At 35.9% G+C, this 26,026-nt stretch overlaps 1 protein-coding gene across 2 annotated transcripts in view; it reads left to right on the top strand.

The window, feature by feature from the left end:
- TBC1D19 (TBC1 domain family member 19) overlaps positions 1 to 26,026 on the top strand; it is a 49,125-nt gene that overhangs the window by 10,298 nt on the left and 12,801 nt on the right. For both annotated transcript variants that reach the window (XM_054632969.2, XM_077177647.1), the window contains 11 exons: positions 610 to 655; positions 2,383 to 2,458; positions 8,398 to 8,472; positions 9,452 to 9,515; positions 10,464 to 10,510; positions 12,068 to 12,178; positions 12,996 to 13,068; positions 13,885 to 13,923; positions 16,420 to 16,532; positions 20,178 to 20,252; positions 20,732 to 20,794. In XM_054632969.2, coding sequence (XP_054488944.1) covers positions 610 to 655; positions 2,383 to 2,458; positions 8,398 to 8,472; positions 9,452 to 9,515; positions 10,464 to 10,510; positions 12,068 to 12,178; positions 12,996 to 13,068; positions 13,885 to 13,923; positions 16,420 to 16,532; positions 20,178 to 20,252; positions 20,732 to 20,794 — 782 coding nt within the window. The remainder of the gene's footprint in view (positions 1 to 609; positions 656 to 2,382; positions 2,459 to 8,397; positions 8,473 to 9,451; positions 9,516 to 10,463; positions 10,511 to 12,067; positions 12,179 to 12,995; positions 13,069 to 13,884; positions 13,924 to 16,419; positions 16,533 to 20,177; positions 20,253 to 20,731; positions 20,795 to 26,026) is intronic.

Raw genomic sequence — 26,026 nt, 5'->3', positions numbered from 1 at the left:
CTGAAAGGGAAAGTGCTGTTGGATTCCATCTGCATTTTGAAAAACGTACTATGCAAAGTGCTTTTATCATTTTATGAGATACTGGTGATTTTTTTTTTAAAGTTCTGAGTGAGTAGAGAGTTCAGCCACTTCTGAAAATGGAAATTAACTTCCATGGAGATACTCTTGAAAATTTTACCTTTAGTTAAATTTCCAATTTGCATTGAAAGTTGTAGGCTGTGTTACTATAATGTGAGGATTTTATGATAAATGATCTCAGATTTATAATCATCAGGAACACTGTCTCTATTAATATTAATTGTTGGTTTTATAAAATGATGGCTTTAAGAAATAGAATGTAAGTTTTTTAACCAAAACTATATTGTACTTATTTGAACAGCAGATGGAAGTAAAGGATATTAGGTCTCTATAGAGGTTTCAACTTGCAGTTTTCCTATCTTAATTAGATTAAGGTTTCTTTGTCTCCTCTTGTCTCTCTGGTAGGTAGACATGAACTGAGACCAGACATAAAACTCCAGTGACTGCAAAGCAACCTCTGATTGATGTTCCATTAGTATTAATTCCTAAAGTTGTCCTCTCATTGTTTTTTTTTTTTTTTTATTTTAACAGGTTGGGAAAAGAAACTTCAGAATGCTGTTTATAGTGAACTCAATGTGTGAGTTTATTAAGTATTTTCACTTAATGAGTTCTGCTCACATGATTTACTTTTGATCCATTTGTTTATAGAGGTGTATGGTATGTTACTGTAATCTGCAATATCTGTCATAGCAAGGGTACCTGCTTAGTTTCTGTTTTTAAAGTGCCATTATTTCTTTTTCATCCTAGTGAATATACTGCAACCAAGTGCATTTTAAAGAATAAATGAAATAAATATCATTACATTTTGTAGTTACTTTAGTATTTTCCTTTTGGCTTTACTTCCAAAGGTACCATGGGTCATAATATAATTATGTAAATGAGGTAGTTGCTGCAAATGAGTTGTAATTGAGGTATTGGTCACAGCATTGCACGTATTTTTTGTATTAATTATTTTTTTAAATCTTTAAGATACTGGATCTCTAGGTTTCTCAGGTCAGTGCTCATCATGCTTGGGATATGGTTATAAATGCAGTCAAATCAGCCAAGTTTCCTTTTTATTATTGTTCAGCAAACTTTGGATTAGACTTCTGGGAAACATAATTTTTCTTTCCATTCTGGCACAATGGAAAGGTGAATTTTGTAACAGATATAGCCATGAATGCAACTATAAAATAAGAAATGTGTATGCAAATCTGTTTGTGCTAATGTAAGTAAGCTTGTTAGAGTTACCAGTTTAGCACAATGTATATTTAGTAGTATGAGGGACTTAAATCTGCTTCTGTCTGTTAGCAAGGATTCATCTTCATTGTATCTTTCCAGGGAAAAAATATTTACCTGTCTCTAGGGCTAATGCACGGAAATAAGCAGCAAAATAATGAAATTTGCCCTTGAAAATTGAAATTAACTGTGAACACCATGGTTTCATGAGCATTGTGGAAAAGCCAAGAAACAGCATTTCTGAAATCTGTTGATATTGATTCTATTTTACACATTGGAACAGAATAGTTCATAACAAATTTGCAGCCAGTACAGGAATGATCTTATCTGTTAAAAATGGGAAGAAATTTGGGGAGGGTTTCCCAAAAACATATGATAGGAACTGATTGAATGCATTCAAACAAATGAAAATTCAGGCTAACTATTGGAGAAGCTATGTGAAAATTTTGTTTCCTGAAAGACATTTGAGACACTTAAAATTAAGCTGGATGTAATGTTTGGCAAAAACTCATTGGAAATAACCTATGCTACTGAAAGATAAATTGGTGGTTTAGTTTAGTTTTTAATTTTTATGAGTGGATATTCAGCTTTGCTTAAGTCAATACCTCACTTAAACTTCTAATTACTTTGGACATGTGCATGTTCACTACTGATTTTTAAAAGGAGAACCTCAAAAAAATATTGTCTCTTAAAAATTGTGATGACTTGGAAAGTTACATAAAAGATAAAGATGTCATAAAGATGACATTATGTGAAGAGAATTCACTTTTAAAATACCTGATTTGTTAATGTCATTATTTTACTTTATTTTGTAAGTATGTGAAATTATAAGGGAACATTATTTTTAATACAAGAAGAACTCATGTTGAAATGTTACTAATTCTTGCATATTATTATCTTATTCGTATCCATAGAAGGGATGAGGAAAAAATACTTAAAAATAATACTCAGTTTTGATCAACACACATTTGTGTTTTTGCTAGTGCTCTCTATATATAGAAGTTATATTTAGGTTTAGAAATATGGGATTAATTAAGCAAAATAAAACATCAGAATATTTCAAGTTAACCATATGTTCTTCTTAAGGTTTCCTTCGCCCTGTCATCCTGCAGCACCACCTGAACATATTAAAGAACCTTTAGCCTATATGAGGAAAGCCCAGGTTGGTGGTTATCAATTTTACCATTCATATCAGAGCTTTAATTAGACTATTTGATATTTACTCTGTAGAATGTTATTGTGTTTCTAGGTTTTATACCTTAGGAAAAGCATAGATTTGTAATTGCATCAAAGTTAATAGTAATATTGTATATGTGATATTTTACATAAATACAGAAAATGCTCAAGTAATTCTCCAGCCACGAAGGAAGTAGGATATAGTGGCAGGTAGGTGAAAAATGTAGAATAGAGATGATGTAAATATGTCAAAGAAGCGAATTTGGTTTCATTGAGAAGGAAAAAAGGGGTAGCTATAGGTCATTTCCTTAGGGTTACAAAAACGTTTTTTTGAAGGGACACAAGCAGTTTCATGATGAAAGATAACAGGCTGCAGAGATAGTGAGATCTTCATAAAGAAGGGATATATTTAGTACTTAAAAATGTGAAAGGAAGATGAAAAATATAGAGCTAAGGAGCTTAAGGCATATTGAAGGAGAATAAGAAAGACTGGACTGTAAAGATTAAACAAGGATTTTTGGTGTCAGGGAAAAATACTTTAGCTTGTTTATTTTTTTGCCAATATATGCCATTTGAAATAAATAAAAAAAATCCACATCAAAATGTAAAAAAAAAAAAACAAAAACAAAAAACAAGTTTCAAGAATATGGTCCAACAAAAACATCTGAGGTAGGGATAAAGGTGTATTTAACTCTGCTTCTGTGCCTAGAAATACATTGCAGTATTCTTTTACAAAATACTCAACAAATTGTGTTACCTTTACAATGTTGTTTATTCCCCTAAGTCTTATCTCTCTGTCCTGCATTTCAGTCTTTAGGATCTGGGGCTAAAGATTGCTTTAGTCAATTTTTCTTGTGTGGTGTGAAATGTAATGCCACAATTTGCAGCCTGAAAAAATCACTCTTACTAGTTTATTAATGCAAAAACCAGAGAGATATATCTATATGCATGTTTGTCTGAAGCAGTTTCATGGGTTATTACTTTACAAAAGTGTATGTAATACTTGCAGTGTTTTTAGCTGTATGTAGAAAGGCCTGTTATTCCAGCAGTTTAAAACTGAGCAGGAGAAGTCCTGTCTTTGCTGGTTTCAAAATTTGATTCCCTATTTCAAAGAGTATTAGTCATCCATGTCCTCCAGGTGGGCTAACCCTGGAAGGCAGCTCAGCCACTCACTCACTTTCCCCCAGAGAAGCAGGAGAGAATGAAAAGGGCAAAAGTGAGAAATGGTGTTACAAAGACAGATAAATTGGCAAAGCAAAAGCTACACGTGTCAACAAAGCAAAATAGGAATACATTCATTACTCTCCATCATCAGGCAACTTTTGTCCCAGCTTCTTTATTTGGAAGATGATGTTGTATGGTCTGGAATATCCCATTGCACACTGGGATATCCCATTGATCATAGCTGTCCTAGCTCTGTCTCCTCCCAAATTCTTGTGCACTCCCAGCCTCCTTGCAATTGGGGAAGCATCAGAGAAGACCTTGAATTTCTCAGCAATAGCTAAAACATTTGTGTTTTATCAACACCCTTTTGGTCACAAATCCAAAAGAAAGCACCATACCAACTACTGTGAAGGAAGTTGACTCTATCCCAGCCAAAGCAGTATATGCCCTTTCAAACCCTTTCTGGAAATACAGCTCTTTGATAAAGACTAGTGAACTCTTCATAGAGAAATACTGGTAAATTAGGGTAGTTGTGAAATAATAATAAATACACAGTTAGAGAACTAACATTATCTTTTCTAAAACCACTGAGATGCGTGCAAGTGTTCGATTTTCAAGATGACATACATTTATCACTGTAGATAATGGGCCTGTAAGAAAACAAGCATCATCAGAGCAATTGAATCACAACTAGGTTTTGTTTTGTTACTCTTTTTGATTAAATAAACAATGTGAAAAGCTTACAAAGCCAGTATTTCAATGATTGTTTGTTTTAAATATTTGGAAATTGCTAAAATACAAGTGTACAGGTTGCTAATACCTTTTGGGAGAGAGATAAAAGTGAAAACAATTTACTTTTATAGGTATTGAAAATCTAATTAATGTTTTGACAGTAAAGACTTTGGGTTTTTTATTTGTAGGTAGATTGTTTTTATTTTTACTTTATTTTCATCTAGCATCACAGCAGTTGGAAAAAAATATTTTTGTGCTATCATCAAAATTTGTCCACATATAAAAATGTTGTTTGTATTTGTCATATTCTATTTTTATTAGATACAGTCAGCATTTAAGGTGCTGTTTCCTTTGTTATAAGTTTGTTGACAATTTCTTTATCCTTTTCTATCTTAACAAATTTTGCTCTACTTCAGAATTCTGGAAATAAGGGTACTACTCCCAGTAAACCATCTCTGATAGTTACTGGAATGACTTTGAGTCAGTGATTAAAGCAATATTAATATTTTTTTCTAGAGTAGGTACTAAAATGTTCATAATTAACCATTTTTCTCCTCACATTGGTTCTGTTTTCTCATAGATGGCAGACTGAAGTTTTTAGATTGCTTTCTTTTCCTGCCCCAAAAGAAAACCAGGTTTCTAGAGAAGGATAGAGCATTAACGGCAATGAGTAGTAATGCTGTAAGTCATAGGATGATAGAATGGCTGGGATTGGAAGGGACCTTCAAGATCTGGTTTCAACCTTCCCTTGCAAGGATACTTCCCACGAGATCAGGCTGCTCAGAGCCCCATACAACCTGTCCTTGAACACTTTCAGGCATGGAGTATCCACAACTTCTCTGGGCAACCTGTTCAATGTCTCACCACCCTCACAGTAAAGAATTTCTTCCTCCTATCTCATGTAAACCTACCCTTTCAGTTTAAATCCATTCCCCCTTGTCCTTTTGCTACATGCCCTTGTTAATAATCTTTCTTCCTCCCTTCAGGCTTGGTCTTTAGGTGTTAGACACCATTCTGCGATATTAGGAAATTTTTTCCAAATTGCAGTGCTACCTTTCTCAGTTTCAGCTATTTTAATGCATAATTGCAACCATAGCAATCCTAATAGCATGTTTTCTTAGTGTTGAATTTCTTTGTAAGACTAGAGGAATCATCTTGTTAAATGTATTGTTCCCATCAATAAAATGACTTTATGACCTCTCCCTCTGCCTTTTATTTCAGTCAAGAACAGTGCATTCTGTTTCTGCTCACTTCAGGTACCTGCTGTCCTGGAAAGAGGGCATGGTATCTTGCTTGGAAAGACTGCATAACCCTCACTTTGGTTTTTTCTTTTTTGCATTTATTTGAATATCTTTTACTGGGTTTTGAAAGATGAATTATGTCAAGTTTATGACTGAGTATAAGTGATTTATTACCAATATGTTGCATCCCCAGTGCATTGAGTGAATTAATGTCTGGTGTGGCAGTTGTAAGTCACACCAAGTGTGTTGACCTCCATTGCTCTTTGGAATTAGATGGTTCTTGGTCTTGCAAAGCTTCCATCTGTCTCTTCTTCTTTTGTAGCTTTCATATCTTTAAGCATATCTCTGCTATTCCCCTCCCTATGCCCCTTCCACCTGTCCTCCCTTAATTTTGATGGTATCATGAAGTGATGGTGCCGGTGGTAGCAAAACAAGTGGAGAAGTGGCCATGTTAGAAGGGAGAGTCACTGTGCAGAAAAACTTGGATATGGTGGAAGAGTGGGCTAACAAGAGATTTATGATGTAAAAACACAAATGTAAAGTCTGGCATGTGGGAAAACATAATCCAGGAGTGCAGCACAGTCTTGGATCTACCTGGCTGGGGAGCAGCCTGAAGGAAATGAACCTGAAGGACCTGGTGGACAGCAAGCTGCATATGAGTGGACAGTGTGCTGGTGCACCAAGGAAAGGCAACAGGATGCTGGGCTGCATCAATGTGGGCATCACCAGCAGGGATAAAGAAGTCATTGTCCCACTCTACTTAACACTTGTCAGGTCACATCTGGAGTACTGTGTTCAGGTTGGGTCCCTCTGTACAGTAAAGGATGTGGACAGACTGGAGAGGGTCCAGAGAATAAGCCACAGAGGTGTTCAAAGAACTGGGCAGCCTGACATGTGAGGAAAGGCTGAGAGAGCTGGGTTTGTTCAGCCTTGAGAACTGGAGGCTTAGGGGAGACCTTGTTCCAGTATATAAAGGGTGGCTACAGAGAAAATGGAGACTCCTTTTTACAATAGTCACTTGTAAAAGGAGTCACTTTCTCATGGAAAAGATGAGAAGTAATAGGTACAAGTTACTCCTGGGGATATTCTAGTTGGACAGAAAAGGAAATTTTTTTGCATACAATCAGCCATTGGAATAATTTCCTTAGAGAGACAACATTGGACGCTTAGGATTTGGCTGGACAGGAGGCCGGGCCATCCAATCTAAACCACACTTTTACCAAAAAAGACTTTAACTTTGTTTCTAGCTACTACTAGCTGTGTATTCTCTATTTTCATTTTCTTATCCTATATGGCCTAGTAATCTTCATGCTCTCTCACTCCTTATTTCTCTAGCAACAAAACCTCACTTCTTAGCAAAATAGTAAATGCTCGATACTACTACTTTGTGAGAGATGAACCAGTTTGTGACATGGTGTTTTGTAACTGCATTTGAAAGGAATATAAATATGATAATACAGTTAAAGAAAAATATTTTACAGAGTATGATGAAAAGTATGCAATTTGGAAAATATACATTCAAAACTCAGATCTGTTTTGCTTATACAAAAGAAGGTGAAGGGATGACTTGATTGTGAGGAAAAATTTCTGGTGAAAGATAGCAAGTTTTTGATGGAAAAAGGTATGAGAGGATCTCATACCTTGTAAATGATCTTGTAAGTGAAAGCTGAAATGAAACAACTATAGAGAAGATTTTAATTTTTTTTAGTTGCCCTTCCCTTCATTTGCTTCCTGTCTAATAAACTGCAGTCTCTTTTGGACAGAACTTTGAGGAGCATGGTTAAACAGTAACTAACTGTTGTAAAATTTGTGTCTAGAGCAAATTACAAGCAATAAATGGAGCTAAATGAAATTAAGAGGAGTCTTTGCATTCATGTGATTGAGGTCTGGCTTGTCATCCACAGAAAACTAGATTAAGTATAAAACCCACCAGTGGTGCTGTAATCATGGAAACAAAGTACCAAGTCCATTGACAAGGAAGTCATTACTAATTGGCATTAACTTCAGAGGAGTTAACCATGGAGTAGGCACTATTGAAGCCTAATGCAATTGTCAGAAGAATCTGGTTGCTTTTTAAGCTGTCCACTGGCCACTGAGGTATTGTCTACCTCTGTTTTCTCTGATTAGACAACTATTTCCTGAGCATTGTGCTAGAAGAACTATTTTTTTAGTATCTAAAAGTTAGAAATCTGGCATTACAAAATACCAGATTTCTAACTTTCCTTAATTTCTGACAACATCTGAGATACTTTTTGTGGAGAAAGACTGCCAGTCTCTTCAGGCCCCAAAGTGGAGAAGGTATTTGCTATGCACAGTTGATTGACCTCTAATAATTGTTTGAAAAATTTGTTATATGTTGATCTATAAAGAAGATTGATCATTAAACATATATAAGAATCTTCAGGCCCCAAAGTGGAGAAGGTATTTGCTATGCACAGTTGATTGACCTCTAATAATTGTTTGAAAAATTTGTTATATGTTGATCTATAAAGAAGATTGATCATTAAACATATATAAGAATCAGTAATTGTGAAATACATAATTTTTTAAAGATATGAAATATGAACAACTAAATTTTCTGGTTCTTTTTTGTGTTGTAAAGAATTGATCTATGGTTTCCATGTAAGGAAGCATATAAATATTCCCTTCATATGTTTGGAGATGTCAGTCAGTGACTTGCTATCCTTTTATATATATCTGACTTTACAAAACTGCTTGTTACTGCATAGTAAATTCAATTTTCAGGAAAAAGAAATTCCTTATAATTTATCTTTTGTGCGTATTTTAGGGAAGCTGGGAGAAGCGAATTCTGAAAAGTCTGAACAGCATGTGCACAGAACTCAATATCCCACTAGCACAGAAGGTAATGTATTGTTAATTTTCTGTTTTCAAACTGACATCTCTGAAATTAAGCTTCGTCTTGAACAATTGTAATGTAATTTTCGTTTTAGACATGGTTATCAAGAGCTGCAGGTTCAGTATCTAAATAATTGTAATGCAGAATAATTTTCAGAGATGGTGGCAATGAATGTGTCAGCTCAGCTTGGGAGAAGATGAATGCTCTAGGTAGATTTTCCTCTTTGCTGTTGCAGTAGCTATCCTCTTGAGGGAGCAGCATATTGGAAAGCTGATTACTGTGTACATTGTTCTTAACAGAGTATTTTGTGCACACTCATCTGTATAATTTGTGCAGCCTGTGTGCGACACCAATGTGCTTTGTGTGCACAGAAGGCTGTAGTTGAACTGGTACATGAGGAGAGAGAGATACTGGTACACTGCTGATTTTGTTTGTCATTTGTTCTGGTCTGGTGTTTGGTTTTTTGTTGTTGTTGTTGTTTTTTGGTTTGGTTTTTTTTTAAATTAATATAGAGGCTTTAATTTTAAAGATCATGGAATTAGGGAGTAACTTTAGCATGTTTTATTCATTCCCCTGTTTGACCTCTGTGATAGGTGGCAGAACCTCTGTGCTTCATCATGAGCTAAAGGCTGCTGCTGTATTTGGTTTTCATGGCTGCCAGGGACAGGAATTTGATAGAGTCCAACACCTCTATGGAATGGGCAGTAAATCTTCAGTAACACAAAATTGAGTACCAAATATCCTAAATTCATTGCTAAGCACCTGAAACTATTTAATGGGCTTCTTTCCCTCCAGGAACTGAGCTTGGCCTTTCCCTTTGTAATGTACCTTCAGGCTAGGGATAATTTGTTAGCAAATAAGTTTGTATTGCTATTTTGTAAAATATTGTATTAATGTATAGTTGGAATGAATGCATATTTGAAATAAGCACGTTTTTATTCATTCTGTTAAAAAAAAAGAAGATACACTTTTTTTTGTATTTCAGAGGCCTGCAAATGAACAAAAAGAATTGCTTAATAAATGGAATGAAATGGGAACTGATGAGCCAGGTAAGGTCAACTAAATTTACATGCATTAAATTTTTGTACATAGAAAGGAAGGATGCACATCTTACTTACCAGTCAAAGGTTAATCTAATCTCTTCAAGGAAAATTGATTTCAATCTTCCTTTCATTGGTAATATGCCATTATGCCTAAATAAATACTTATTTCCTTGTTATTTTGTTTCAAGTTACTGTACTAACATTGAATCATTACTGAGAGATTATTGTGTTTTATTCCATATTCCAGTGCTTCAGAAATTTATTCAACTTGAAGACAGCTCCTCTTATTGTAAAGTCAGGCTAACAGAAAATGTTCAGAACTGTGGATAATTAAGCTCAGGTGTTTTCTTGACAAAAGAAAAAATAACTCTTTCACAGAATAATCAGTGATATTATACTTGGGGAAAGCAAGGCTAACTCTCATGCTAGTTCATAGCCAAGTTCCTTAAAAAGGATTTTGCAGAGGTGCTGGTTTGTATCACACTACCACCTCTCTGATGGCAAACACTTTTCATGGATTTTTTAGTACTGCTCCCCAGTTTTCATTTGACAGCAGTGTGTGTAATTCAGTAATCTAAGCTGTTAAAAAACACCTTGCTTTTGAAGATCATATCTTTCCTAAGTCTAAGAGTGATTCAGTCTAAGCACTTAGGAGGATTAAGTAAAAGGTTCCTGTGACTACTGTTCTCTTCACAGAATCATAGAATGGTTTGGTCTGGAAGGGACGTTGAACAACACCCTCCTCTTCATTTAGCTGAGCTTTAAAAAAATGAGGCAATTATCACTAGCATAATCATGACAGAATATGTGGTAGTTGTTGCCACATATTTGTGAGGATGTTATTTTGATCTTTGCTCTAATCTGTTATTTAAATTGCTAGATTGTGTTATAAATATGGCACATGTGTTTTTGATCTTTTGGTTTTAACATGGTGTCATTGAAATCTTATTTCAGATCTAAGTCTTTTCCGGCCTGTTTATGCACCTAAAGATTTTCTTGAGGTAAGCCTCTATGAAACAATACTCAGCTGTTGGCTTGTATCCATTATAGTCTTTTATATTAAGTGGGAAAAATAATTGCTAAGTGTATTTCATACTGGTTGTTATTTGTAGCAAGTGAAATTTGGCATGGTTTTTATGAATCCATGTTTGGTTTACAAAACAAAACACTATTGTCCTTTTTACTTTTTAACTGCAGTTTTAAATTGAACCTGTGATAAACTTCTCTATAGCATAGTCTGGGCCCAACTTTTTTCCTTGTAGAGCAGTTCTCAAGTGATTTTGTAAAGCATTTTACATTTTCAATTCCAATATATTAAGCTGATAAATCACAATATGTGAAGCTAATAGACTGTTTGATAGTAGGTTGCAGATGTATGCAACTGGTATGCAGTTGTAATTGTAGGTCATCTAGGAAGGTTTTAAAAATCAAACATGAAGCAGGACTATGTGGAATTTCAAGGTTTCTGTATGTAATCAAGCTGGACCATTAAAAGATTGGTAACTGTGGAATCTTTAAAGCCTTAAATGTCAGTATTATTCATCATTTTCTATGACTCAAGCAGAGAACATCATAGTAAAACAGTACTTACTACATATCACTCCTTTTGTTCAGTTAATCAAAATAATGTTGAAAATGTTTTATTTATTTTGTTTTCCATCATTGTACTAACAGCCATGGTGTGTTTTTAATCTGGGATCTGTAAATAAATCCATCTTTTTTTTAGCTTTATTCAGTGACCCTCGTGATCACTCTCTTTTTCTTTTATGCTGTTTTCTTTCCAGAGTTTGCTGTTTCTTTAAATTAACAAGTCTGACAGTGAGATTATATGGTATTAGAATAATTACAAGAGTGAGAACTGTAGAAGTACAGAGAGAATTTCATAGGAGCTGGAACTTCATGGTAGAAAGAATCTTTACAGTTCAACATGATATAAAAACCTATACCTTGGATTAACAGTATGTAGGAGACTGTAAATTCCTTTATAGATCACAGATACTTACCTTCAGATGATTCCTTGTCCTTTAAATTACATTTGCTTTAGGTTTTCAATTCTGTAATTTCTTTTTCTTAAATGAAAGAAGATATTTTGATATATTGTTATTTAGTAAAGAATTATTTTAGTAGCAAGTTATGTAGCACTTTTATTGGAAGCTCTGTAAGATTGCCTGTGTAAGAAGATGGATAAAAATTCTTTCAGAGAAAAGTAATGCTGAAGAATATCCTGGATACTGTAGCCATCACAAATATGTTGTTGGTATAGCTTAAATGAGGAAGTAAATTTTAGTCAAGACATTACTATGTAGCCAGCACTTAATTGTGTATATTAAATTTTTTTCTGCCTTTTTTATTGAGCTGACTTTTCAGAGTAGACTATGTTAGCTTCCTTAAAAATTTCAATACTTTTTGATTTTGAAAATGTTGAGGTATAATTTGATCATTTGTGTATATATAAGTTGTAGGAAATTATTTTATGCTGAATGTACTGTTTGTATTGCTGATGATGTTGGGAAGAGTTCTGAATGCAAGCAAGAAATGACAGAGCTACAATTTTTAAGGTACTGATGAATCTTCGAAACCCAAATTATGAAAATGGGGAGCAGCCTAGTTTCAGAAATCATCTGGGACTAATTCAGGTTCCCTTAAAAGTTAAAGATATTCCAGAATTGGTAAGTATATTTTTTTCTTATAAGAGGTTTCCGTAAGAGTTTTTTTTCTTTCTAACGAAAAAAAAAATCATTAATAAAAATGAATATTAGTATCATAAATTTTTCCTTTTGAAAGTGACAATCAATCTAAATATGTAGTTAAAATACAGAGCATAAAGTGGTTCTATGAAAAATATTTTAAATGAAAAATAAAACATAACCAGTAAAACTTCTGCCAATAGAGAAGTTTTTATTTTATGCTACACAGGTTTAATTTGTGCCAAAAATACACTTCTGTACATGTTATTCACTTAATAATTTTTCTTCTGTACAAAAAACTTCAAACTTGTAGCATGTCTCAATTCTGCAGATTCTGTACAGGATCAGTAGCCTGACAATGAGTTAGCTTCTGACTTTCTTCTCAATATAATTTTAAATCTCTTTATTATCAGCTTGTAAATGAAAAGAAATGTTTGAGTGCTAGTGTATTATATGGGAGAGTTTTTCTCAATGCTTCACTGATGAGGGTCTTGCAGATTATATGCTAGTAGAAAAACCTTCCCCTGGGCTGGAAAAGAGATGGGAATTAGAGATCCTAAACCCAGTCTTTCATTCACCACTTCACTACAACCAGGTGTAGCTCATACTTGACATGCAAACTGGGGCTTATATCTAAAACTAGAGTAAGATTGATGTGAGATTCTATTTCAAATGTATGCATTTAGAAGAACTTAATTTGGTTCAGAAAATATTCACATTAAGCCTTTCAAAAGAAATCTCAAATGATTTTGAGAATGAAACATATTAATTACTTTGTTATGGTTCTGTTCCTTTTCAGAAAGAAGACTTTAGTGAACTAGGCTTAAATATAGGACAGCTAGGTATTGATGATTCAGCACAAGTGCCTCCTGGTAAGCTAATGCCATGCTCCAGTCATTCAAACAGAACACTAAAGAGTAGAAGCCTTCGAAATTATAAAAAAAATGGTGTATTTTTCCCATAGTAAACTATAAATATTTGTTCTGTAACTATGATTGTAGGGATTTTCATAGTAAAATATAGCTAATAATAGAAAACATTGCATATATGAAGAGTCAGATTTGGAGAAGTTTTGAAGTCATCACCTTAAGTAGAGAATATATTAATTTCAATATGTTTGAACACTTCAGGATCTAGAGAACCACATTGCCTGTTTCCAGAAATACAGAAAATATCAGTAAATGTTAATCCAGCTAACAGATAGGTGTATTTATATATGTATGTGTACATAAAAATATATATATACAAATACACATACAAACATATAAAATAACCATTCTTAAAATATTACTGGACATGTCCACATATTAATATTCAGTAACTTAAAGAGCATATAATCTCTGTTGGTTTTCCATGTATGAATCTGTTACTGTAGGAAGAGGTTTTAAAATTATATTTCTGCATAAAAATGGAAATCACTATAGTATCACAAGATTTTTCTTTTTAAATGGAAACTTGCCTAGTTGAAAATCATGTAGTATAGTGCTGCTTTGATATTTGTGTTTTTGAAACACAAAATTAGTTTTTGAAAAAGAACTTTGACTCTGGTGCAGGTTAGCTTTTAGTAATGTTAGCAATAAATAGCAACTGAATGTAATGATGTGTGTTAAAAATATGAAATGCATTATCAGCTGGGGTGTCTTTTTCATTTATTTTTTGCCATGCTTATCTGTATTTTTATTTTTTAGAGTTCTTTGAAAATGAACATGTACGTGTTGGGCAGAAAGGTATGGATCTGTTTTTATCTGTAATAAACTTTGAGTAGTTAAGAATGCATTTAGTAAATTTGTATTTGGCTGTACCTTTTAGAATTTTTAGAACTTAGACTAGCACAAAGCGTTATCAGTAATACCATTGTAATTTAGATAGACAATCACTAATATCACTAATACTGTTATCATTTGGACAGGGACAGGGACAGAAATGCAAACATTTGCAATCTACCAGTAGCTGTCAGATAAAAAGCTCCATAGGTGTTTCAATGAAAACAAAATAGGAAGCACATAGACATCTTTTTGGTGGCAACTTAACTTATTCCACTACTGAATTTCAGTTTAAAATCAAAATTCTGTGGAGTCCCTTCTCTGCACACAAAGATCTCAATATTGTAATATCTATGCCTTTGTGTCAGAATAGTCTTTTTAATAATCAGTTGCAATTGCAGAATATTGCAGTATTAGCAATTAGTATTAGTATTCCATATTAGCCACTGTGGAATATTCACTTACTTGTCTCTTTATACTGCTTTTTCTGAAAGGTTCCAGGACTGTTTTTGTAGGTTAAGAAATAACCTACAAAAGGAAGAGGAAGTTAAAAGAAATAATAATTTAATAGTTTAAGTTTGCTTATAGAAGAAGCATACAAGGAATGGTTGAAATACACCAGTGTTTACTCATTACTCTTCTGATTCCTCAACATTAGCATCAAAGGGAAAAATTGGCAGGATACTGTCCCAAAAGTGCTTAATCGTAATTTTTTTGTTGCAGTAACAAAACAATGATCTTTCTCTCTTTCTTTCTTTCTTACTTCTTTTGTTGTAATCTTTCTGTCCTTACACTGTCAATTTTCTAATCCAAGAGCAACTCATTAAAGTACTGTCCACCTCTCTGTTCTTTTCCCATTCTTCCAAATAAATGATATTTCCAGGACTTCTTGAGCCATTCATTCAACTCCACATTGTCATTCATATTTATCATGTGTGTATATATATATATTCGTCATATTGTCTATACTGGGCTGCTCTGTTCTAGAGAATACCTTAGCTTTTCCTATATTCAAAGACCAACAATTTTGTAAATATGTAAGTGCCTTGAGCAAAAACTGAAATCCCTTTTCATTCAGTGGAAGTCCTGCTGCATCCTCTAACAGGTGTTAGTTATGACTTTGTTTGCCACCGAGGTATTGATTTTGCTTTTATATTAGATGTATTGCCAAGTCTGAGGATTTTATTTTATGGTGTTTAGTAAAGCCCATCTTGTATATACCAAAACTACTTCTTAATATTTTCTGTCAGTAAGAAAAATAAGGTAAATACTCATGGATGCCCAGATGAATCACAGTATTTCTGAAGTTCTGTGGGGAATGTAGGAATGGGGTTTTTTGCCCTCTTCATGCAGGAACAAAGGATCACAGAAATATCTGTGTTAGAGCTCTGCAAGTTAAACAAATATTTGGCAAGCTGGTCTATTCAGTATTTAAGCAAAAAGGGAAGGAAAGAAAAATCAGTTAGATAGATATTTAATTCCAAACCTCATCCTTTTAAGTCATATCAGAGCAGATACTGTGAATATGAAATTCAATGAGATATAGAAAAGCAAACTGTTTCATAGATACTTCAGAAAAATTAGAGGAAGTGGATTTGGAAACTTCCAAGTAGCAGTTGGACACCCATGTAATGTCTAGATAATAACAGAAATTTCTCCCAACTCTCTCTTTTGTGGAAGACATTTTGGGTATCAGGGTACAGTTAATCACACACCCTTGGTGAGGAACACTTTTACTAGATTACAGTAGCTGAAGATGTGTGTCTTTCAAGTTTATAGATTGAAGTAGGGAACAAGGTAATCTATTCTATAGTATATACAGTACTGTATTCAGCATGAGGCCCTTGTGACAGGGTAGCCTGAAGCTTCACAACTGTGACCCAAATAAGCAGACCTGTCAGCAGTAGAGTATTTGTTTTATGTCAATATGAAGGCAAACCAATATCTTTTTATGTCTTTATCCTCTAGAGTAAATACACCAATAATGAGAGAACATGACAGTACACTCTGGAATGGAAAATTCTGCCCCACAGTTATCTCTGAAGATACTCATATAGTGAACATGGAAAGAAGGAAGACACAAAAAAAGCCAGAATGAGTGGCAGTCTCCTGTTTGAACTGAGATACCACTCATAGTTAAACCAGGAGTATTTTGTGGCTATAAATGGCTGCTTGTTCTGCATGATGCCAGCTTAGTAGCTGCAACTAGCCTTGATATAGTCATGTGTACATACTAAGTGCTCTTTTATGACAAAATGTAGTATAGCCTTGCTCATTAATACCAATTGCCTTGTTTCCCAAGGAATTACTTAAAAATTGCAGTGTGGAAATGAGATCTTTTCAGTATTTGCCTATTAGCTAATGCTCACAGCATGGTAAGCCAGTTTTTAAAGTTAAAATTAAGGTATTCGATAGAAGTCTTACACTACATCACCTCTTCACCTGCTTTGTTTCTTACAGTTTTAGCAGAGCAGGATAGTGCTGCAGCTCAGCAGTATGTTCGTCAGGGATGTCCAACAGCACTCCGAGCTGATCTGTGGGCTCTCATTCTTAACATTTCCAATCAGCCAGAGGTAAGTAGTGAAGGGAGAGTAAAATGTGAAGACTAGGTGAGAACACAAAAGTGCAAGCACATATTTTCTAGTGATGTTTTTTCCAAAATAGAAATGCTCTACTGAGTTGTCACAGAAACTGATAAACATTTTGTGATTTAAAAAGCTCTGTGCTCTGAAGTCTTTGCCACTCTTCCTAATTTTCAATAGATATGTGAGCAAAATACTGTAGAACAAATTATTCAATTGATCTGACTGACTCCTGAGATTTTCCTATATGGTGCTGATTTTTTTTAGAAGGGACAAGAAAAAATACCTGAGAAGACTGAACTGCTCATATCTTTGCTAAGTTTTATAGAAAGCTTTTTCATGGTTGTTTGACCCTGTCATCATATGCACTTACATATCTTATAAATTGCTTTATGTATTATGGCATATACTCTGCATAGGTACAATCAAAGACTTAGAGAGGAGATGGTGAGATGTGGGTTGTTTCTATGTTCCCTTGTACTGCAACAGTTTTTCATTGTACCTTATATTTGATGCAAGTCCTCAACAATGAAATTTTTGCAGTATCTGAAGCCATGCCATAGTTACTATATTTGGTATACCTTAAAAAGTTAAATCCCTCTTTAAGGTCTTTGCATAATTGGGGAAACTTTGATGTGAGGCTTTTATATGTACGTAATAATTTACCTTGTGATAATTTTTGCACACTTAGCAAATGATACTTGTCAGCTATAGATGAAAAAGAAAAATAAACTGTTTTACACACATACATTATTCTGAGACTGAGTGCAGTAGAACTTTTCATTTAATCTGCCAGATCCAGAGCCTTGAGACTGAACTGAGTAGATTGTGTGCAAGGAATTAGTAGTGAGACAATACTTTGTGATGATGCTTAAGGAACTCTAGAAAGATGAGGGCAAGTGGCTAGAAAATGGTAATGATAACATTGAGACAAAGTGGTAAGGGCAGATAAAGTGATGCAGACTGTGAAATTAATCTACTCCTTTGAGATTGTTGAAATAAAGGATTGAAAAACAGTGAAATACAGTCCCCGTAGAAAACAGAGGTTATCAAGTTGGGACAAGATACATTATGTTGAAGAAAATAATTTAAGCTGTGAGGTAAGTGCATGTAGATGTTTTTCTTCATGCAAAACTGAAACTGTTCTAATGTAACAGCTGTCATAATATTCTGTCTTCTTTTCCAAGACTATTTTTGCATAGCATTTTTTATTCTGAGTTCTAAGTTAAAGTTGTTTTATGGACTTTGAGTACATGCGTTTAAAATATAGATTTTCTGAATGACTCCTAGCAGGCTGCCCATGGATCAGGTAGAACAGCACGTGGATTACCACAGCTATGTTATAAGCTGAATAGCCATGGTTCAGTTTAAGCATTGCATTAACTAATGTTTCTTACACAGAAGCTGTGACTACTGCCAAAATGCTAACACCCTGAGATGTTCTTCTTGCATAGAATGAATACATGGCTTTCTTTTTTGTGAAGTATAGCAACGCAGTTTCCATATACATGTGGCTGTTTTATGATCTGCTGAATTTCATATAGACTTATGGATTTATCTAACACTTCTTTTCTCTACCACTTGTGAATAGTTCCTCTGCTGGAGTTGAGTTGTCTGCAGACATTCCTTGCTGTAATAGTTCTGATTTGCAATTTAGGTTCTATTACATTTATAGCTGTATGAATCTCTAAATCACATGAACTGTGAATTTCCTTTCTTTGATGTGAAACGTTATGAGGGTTTGGTATGGGCAGCACTGTGTGTGCTAGCATCCAATATTGTTGTTTGGACAATTTTATTCAGTAAAGCTCAGCCTCTGTATAAAGCTAATATACAGCCAAGCAAAGAATGATACTAACAATCTAGCATTGTAATAATAAAAATGATAAACTGTGAGCTCTGTATGCAGGATTATTTGGAAATGTATAAACACATTGCCTGACAATGAATTGTTTCTCAGTTTTCATTTGTAATGGTACACTTTAGAGGAACTGTGTTAAAAGAGCCTTTTTAGGGTTGCAAAGACAAACATATGAAGGTGAACAGTGTCACAGTTAATATTGTCTGTGTAAACAGTCCAATTTGCTGTATATATATTTTAATCATATGATCTTGAATCAGAGAATCACTGTTATTTCCTGTGGGATGTCTGTCTCATTGCATGAAATGGATGGCACACACTTACTGAGAATGTTTAATTTTTTTTCCTTCTATTCATAGTGTTACAGAATTGTTTAGTCTCTGCATGCTACTGAAACAGTGCTTAGGAAAGAAGTTTGTTCATTATCTGATAGGCTTTTTCTTCTCCCTCTTAGTTTTTTGAGTTAATAGGTGGAAAATCTTAATTCTGAAAATTCCAGCATGGAAAAATCAGTGCTTTACTTTGCTATAGGTATTACTGCATGTAGTTTCTAAAGTTTAAAAACTTAATAAATAGGTGAGGTAGTAAGTAAAAGTGTTTCGTAAAACCCATCTTGTATATACCAAAACTACTTCTTAATGTTTTCTATGTCAGCAAAAAAAATAAGGTAAATACTCATGGATGCCAAGATGAATCACAGTATTTCTGAAGTTCTGTGGGGAATGTAGGAATGTCATAATGGGACATTATGTATATCTGCCTTATGAGAAGGTTTTTGAGATTAGGATCACTAGCCAAAGGTCCCCACTGTACCATTCAAACAGCAGAAAACCCAGTTACAGTAACAGACTGTCACCATCTTTGGCTGCAGAAGGATGTACTTTACAAGCAGATTTCACAGATCTCTGGCAAAAGGAGAATAAGCTTTGGACCTTCTTCAAGTATTCACTGGGAGGGTCTTCCTTTAACTCTTCTGTCTGTTTTCTCTTTATGTAATCTGATTAGGTATTTGTTTTGTCCTTGTTAGATGGAGAGGCAAGTGCAATCACATGGCAAGGTGACTAAAAATGGGTCATGACCTGCCAGCAGTTCATCAGTGAGAGTGTAGCTCTAGTGCCAGGGATTTCATGACAGGACACAAGGTGGACTGTGCTGGCACAGAGGTTGCTGAGTAATCCAAACCTTTATTTCAGAGAAGGTGAATGTCCAGATTCTGCTTAAAGTAGCTTTGCTGGGTTCTGCTGAAAGATAGTTCTCTCTTGCCCATGAGCTCTTTTCAGAGTTTCCTTATGCTCTCAAGTGGATACAGTAGAATGTTTTGGGATATGGCTCTCTCTGTAAGGTTAAGAAGGCTGCCCACTGCAATCCTGAAATGTACTTAATTTCAGTTTGGAAAGATAAGTATATTTGGAGGTATGGTATTTTTATACCATCTATAATTTTCAGAAAAGCTGCAGTCTATATGAAAATGCAACATATTCTTGAGAGAGAAAAAGTTAACAAATCAATGTAACATGAAAATTCAGCAGACAAAGAAGAAATGTTGAATCAGATTAAAATGGTAAGACTTTTGTTTTATAACTGAAAAAATTTTAAACAACATAAGAAATGTAACACATTTTTGGACACAAAAATGTTAGATGCTTCATAAATATGCAGTGCTTTTTTCAGTTAAACACATGCTTCTTTTTTTTTAAATTGCTGAAAATTAATTTTTTTACTTTAAATATAAATTCAGGTCATGTCTCAGATGATGATAATATTCTTAATTTTAGGACATCTTGTATTATGAACAGCTTAAGTCAAATGTGATTCAACACAACCTTTTAGTGGACAGCCTGATTTACAAAGTAAGTGATTCACTAAACAGTGAGTGATTTATGTGCTTATCACACTTGTATCTTGCTGTTGGTTTTTTTAACAAAGAAAATACTAGATGGTTTGGTTTTGAGGAGTGTAAAAATCATTAGTGTGAACTTATTATTGTGAACTTATTCCTTGTGCCTGTGTTGTCTCTTGTGTAAGACATTTGAGTTGAACTGTTAAGTCATAAAGGAATGATATCTTCATTTGAATGAGTAACTGGGTTTGTGAGAAAGACCCAACAGGGTATGACTGCTTCCATTTCAAGTTTCAACTCTTAATATAGAATACTTAATCATCAAGTTAATACAGCATTTTTTAAATTTTAAAATGTGGAGTCTAAGCTTAGCTATAGTTCTTTGAATGAAAGTGAAACAGTGTCTTCTGTCACCATGTTAAGTTTTGCATCCATGGGAGTCTGAAGAGAGGTCTTTTGGCTTCAAAGTCTTGTATTTTTTTATTACAGGATGTAAAGCTGACAGCAAGCAACGATGACTACTATTTTGTATTTGAGGATTATTTATATCAGGTATGTAACTATTTTTTGGTTAGAAAACCTAGGATGTATATTTCTGTGGGATTGTATCATCGTTGGAGAGAGAACTGCCTTTGTAAGGCAGAGTACAGTGGGACAGATATATCTATTCACTGCATATACTTTCTCTTCTGCATAGCAATCTTGGACACTTAAACAGATTAAGCAGGGCAAGCTTCTACAACTCCTGCTATTAAGGACCATACACAATGTCCTTCCAGTGCACTAAGCTGGAAAATACAAAGTCAGCCATATTTTTCCCCTCTCCAGCTTTGCAGTAAATAACCCCCAATAATTAAAAGTTGTTGTGTACAGAAAAACTAAGTCATGAGAAGTATATTCAGGGTTCCATTTAAAATACCCCTTTGCTTTACAGTGACCAATTGCAATAAACATATTGACATATTTTTAAATTAAAGACATTGATTCTAAATAAGGTAGTGACAGGTATGGTTACTTGTAGGATTGCTCCCATTGCAAAACTGTTTCTAGGAATCATGAATCCAGCTAATTTATAAAGAATTATGTTTGTTGGTGCCTATCAGATGCCCATAATTAGAAGGAGATTACGTCTATGAATTTCTTAATGGGTAGTTGATTGCAGTGTCAACATAACTGTTATGCAGCAAACTTAACATTTCCACAGTGCTTTTGATTTCATTAGTCATATCTGTTATGTTAGACTTGATTAATTTTTTTGTTTAGAGCTATGTGAAACTATAGCTCTAATAATTTCTTCTTTGATGGGAATACATAAAACTGCTAGTAATTTAGCTAGGCAAGAAACTGTCCTTAATGCTGCTTAATCCATATAGATATAAAAACATGCAGCACTGTTTAAGCATACTATTCAAGCATGTCTGCTTATAAATCAGAATTTAAACATTAATAGTTAAAACTATAACCTCATGAAATTATGACATTTTCATTTTAAAATTGGCACAATATTAAGATCTGTATCTGAATTTGTTTCAGAATTAAAATTTCCTCTCAACCCCCATCACCTACCCAGGTGCCTACTTCAGAATAGGTGTGAGGCCCTGAATAAAGAGCGTTGGCCAGATGACATAGAAGAAAATTATCTGCCCAGTGAGCCTCCCAGTTATGCTTCATCTTAAGATGGATCACCACTGCTAACATCAAAAGAAAATCAGGGTGGTTGTAGTAGGTGCCTCCCTTCTGAGGGAGCAGAGGGCCCCAAATGTCAACCACACCCATCCCACAGGGAGGTCTGTTGCCTCCCTGGGGCTTGGGTACAGGATATTACTGAGAGACTCCCTGGGCTGATTCGGCCCTCTGATTATTACCCACTGCTGATACTCCAGGCTGGCAGTGATGAGATTGAAAAGAGGAGGGTCAGGGCAATTAAAATGGACCTTAGGGCACTAGGTCAAGTGGTTCATGGGGCAGGAGCACAGGTAGTGTTCTGCTCAGTCCCTTTGGTGGCAGAGAAAAACGATGAAAGGAATTGGAGAGCCCACATTATCAACAAGTGGCTCAAGAGTTGGAGTCATCGGCAGAATTTTGGGTTCTTTGATCATGAGGCAATTTTTTGGCACCTGGTCTGCTGGAACTGGATGGGCTCCATCTCTCTGTTAAGGGCAGAAGGATTTTAGCTCATGAACTGGTGGAACTCATTGAGAGTGCTTTCAGCTAGGTTTGAAGGGAAAAAGGGATGCAGCTGGGCTCCCTGGAAGCAGGCCCAAGAGTGGTAAGCCTGAGTTAGGGGTGAAATCAGTAGGCCAGCTGAGGTGCACGTACACTAATGCACACAGCTTGGGTAACAAATAGGAAGATCTAGAGGCCATGGTACAGCAGCAAAGCTGTGATGTAGTCACCATCATGGAAATGTGGTGGGATGAGTCACATAACTGGAGCACTGCACTGGATGGCTACAAGCTCTTCAGAAGAGACAGGAAAGGGAGAAGAGGTAGAGGGGTGGCCTTTTATATTAGGGAGGCTTTTTGACACCATGGGTATTGAAACTAATGACGATGAAGTTGAGTCCCTGTGAGTGAGAATTAAGGGGAAGGCCAACAAGGCTGACATCCTACTGGGAGTCTGTTATCATTCACCCAACCAGGAAGAAGAGGTGGACAACTTATTCCAAAAGCAGCAACTATAAGGAGAATGTTTCAGGATCACCAGGCCTTGTTCTTGTAGGTGACTTTAACCTACCAGACATCTGCTGGGAACTTAATACAGCAGAAAAGAGGCAGTCCAGGAAGTTTTTGGAGTGTGTGGAGGACATTTATGGGACCAGATGGGATCTACCCCAGGGTAATGAGGGAGATGGCAGACAAGCTTGCAAAGCCACTCTCCATCATTTACCAACAGTCCTGGCTGATTGGTGAGGGTCCAAATGGCTGGAAGCTGGCTAATGTGATGCCCATTCACAAAAAGGGTGGGAAGGAGGATCCTGGTAATTATAGGCCAGTTAGCCTGACCTCTGTACCAGGTATGGTTATGGAACAGTTTATATTGAGTGTCATCATACAGCACTTACAGGATGGCCAGGGTATCAGACCAAGCCAGCACAGGTTTAGGAGGGGAAGGTCGTGTTTGACCAACCTGATGTCCTTTTATGACCTGCTGACCTACGTGGTGGATGCAGGAAAGGCTGTGGGTGTTGTGTACCTGGACTTCAGCAAGGCCTTTGGCACTGTGTCCCACAACACACTCCTGGAAAAGCTAGCAGCCCGTGGCTTGGACAGGAGCATTCTTTGCTGGGTTAGGAACTGGCTGGATAGCCAGGCCCAGAGGGTGGTGGTGAATGGTGCTGCATCCAGCTGGGGCCAGTCACCAGTGGTGTCCCTCAGGAGTCTGTGCTGGGACCAGTTCTGTTCAATAGTTTTATTGATGACATGGATGAGGGGATTGAGTCTTTCATCAGTAAATCTGCAGATAACTGGGAGTGTGTGTTGAAATGTTGGAGGGTAGGAGGGCTCTGCAGAGAGACCTGGAACGGTTGGATGGATGAGGAGAGTCCAATAAGATGAAGTTTAATAAGTCCCAGTGCCGAGTCCTTCATTTTGGCCACAACAACCCCCTGCAGCGTTATAGGCTGGGGATGGTGTGGCTGGACAGTGCCCAGGCAGAAAGGGACCTGGGGGTGCTGCTGGTTGACAGCCAGCTGAACATGAGCCAGCAGTGTGCCCTGGTGGCCAAGAAGGCCAAGGGCATCCTGGCCTGGATCAGGAACAGTGTGGCCAGCAGGAGCAGGGAGGTCATTCCTTCCCTTGTACTCAGCACTGGTGAGGCCACACCTCGAGTGCTGTGTCCAGTTCTGGCCCCTCAGTTTGGGAAGGACGCTGGGACGCTCGAGTGCGTCCAGAGGAGGAAACGAGGCTGGAGAGGGGCTGGGAACACAAACCCTGTGAGGAACGACTGAGGGAGCTGGGGGTGTTCAGCCTGGAGAAAAGGAGACTCAAGGGGTGGCCTTATCATTCTACAACTCCCTGAAAGGTGTTTGCAGTCAGGTGGGGTTGGTCTCTTTCTCCAGGCAGCAACTGACAGAACCAGAGGACACAGTCTCAAGCTGCACCAAGGGAAGTTTAGGTTGGATATTAGGAAAAAGTTTTTTACGAAAAGAGTTGTGGAGAGCTTTGTGGACAGTTGACTAGCTGAGAAAGGTCACGTACACATGATACCGCTTGTTAAGCTAGAAGGAGACAAGTCTAGGAGTCAGCAGTCAGTGTCCAATGATGGGCAAGGACATTGTGCCCTTGGTGCAACAACAGGATAGAGGAGAGGATCTTTTGCCAAAAATATGAGGATAGTTTCAGCAGAATAATCACAGGAATGTAGAAGTAGCAACAGAATAACCGTAAGAATACAGAAGTAGGCGTAGTTGGCCGATAAGTAACTAACCAATAATGAGCTCTTCTTTGCAATATGTATGAACTTCATTAACACCAATATAAATATGTGTGACTATCAATAAAGTTCGAGACTTGCTGATCACTCATATTGAGTGCCGCATTTCTCCCGCCGATCCAACAAGAGTGATAAAGTATTGGAATGGTCTCCACTATGGGGAGATGGTGGAGTCACCATCCCTGGATGTGTTTAAAAAAATACTGGATGTGGCACTCGGTGCCAGGGTCTAGTTGAGGTGTTAGGGCTGCGTTGGACTTGATGATCTTGAAGGTCTTTTCCAACCTACTTATTCTGTGGTTTTGTGAAATTTGCAAATTGTGGTTTTGTGAAATTTGCAAATTGTCTGAATAATGTCAGCTCAAACATTGATATTTGTTCACTAAATATTTACATGTAGGAATTTTTCTTGATTTAATGGTCAAAGACGATCTTCATTATTGTAATACTGTGTCTTCATCTTGGGATGTGAAAATCTGATTCCTATTTCTTTTTCATTCATTATGTAGACTACCATGGCATTAATTAGTCTTTAACTGTCTACTTGCAGTAGACAGGTTATAAACTATGAAGAAGTATGAACTAGTATATGATATAATCTTTTGTTTTAACACCATCAGAAGTAGATTTTGCTCATCATTCTCAATATATAACTCAGTTGAATGTTTTCCTTTCTTTATATCTCTACTGACTAAAAGAATAGCTGCAGAATGAAAAATCATTAAAAGGACTAAACTGTCTTTAGTAGTTTGAAGAAGACTCACCAAAAATTTCTGAAAAATTATGTGGCTAGTTTTACTGCAGGGCTTTGAAGCAGAAAATATCTCAAACTTCTAATTATTTGTTGCTCTAGTTTTGATTGCTATTTTGTAGTATTCCTCAGACGCTGTTCTAGAAAAAAGTTATCCATTTTCCTTGATAATTTCCTCTTCCAACCTAATTTGCAAATGCTTTACTGCCAAATTATTTTGTTCAATAGCCACTGGAAAAATTTTGTAGTATGAGTCACTGTGATATGGGATATTATTTATTGATTTAATATGATAAATGGAATTAAATATTGGCTAAGTAAGATAGATAATGAAAATGTTAGTTTAGACCAGATACATTAATTCTGGGTTTGCACTGGGTTTATGGCTTTTTTTCGTGACTAGTTACTGCCTCTTAAGTTTTCCAAGTCATTGAGCAGAGTGTGTCCTTTGTGTGTTGTGGAACAGATGAAATGTCCATCAAAATGAGAAAATCTGGGCTTAAAGTAATGATGAGGATATTTCGTTGCATTATTGGTACCTCTTCAGTAGCATACAACTGTTTTCAGGAAAAACACTGTGAAATGACATAATTTATTTC

This window comes from Agelaius phoeniceus, chromosome 4 (genome assembly GCF_051311805.1).
Source record: "Agelaius phoeniceus isolate bAgePho1 chromosome 4, bAgePho1.hap1, whole genome shotgun sequence".
NCBI classification, from domain to species: domain Eukaryota; kingdom Metazoa; phylum Chordata; class Aves; order Passeriformes; family Icteridae; genus Agelaius; species Agelaius phoeniceus.
The sequence above is the reverse complement of the archived record's forward strand: the minus strand, read 5'-3'. Positions and strand labels throughout refer to the sequence as shown.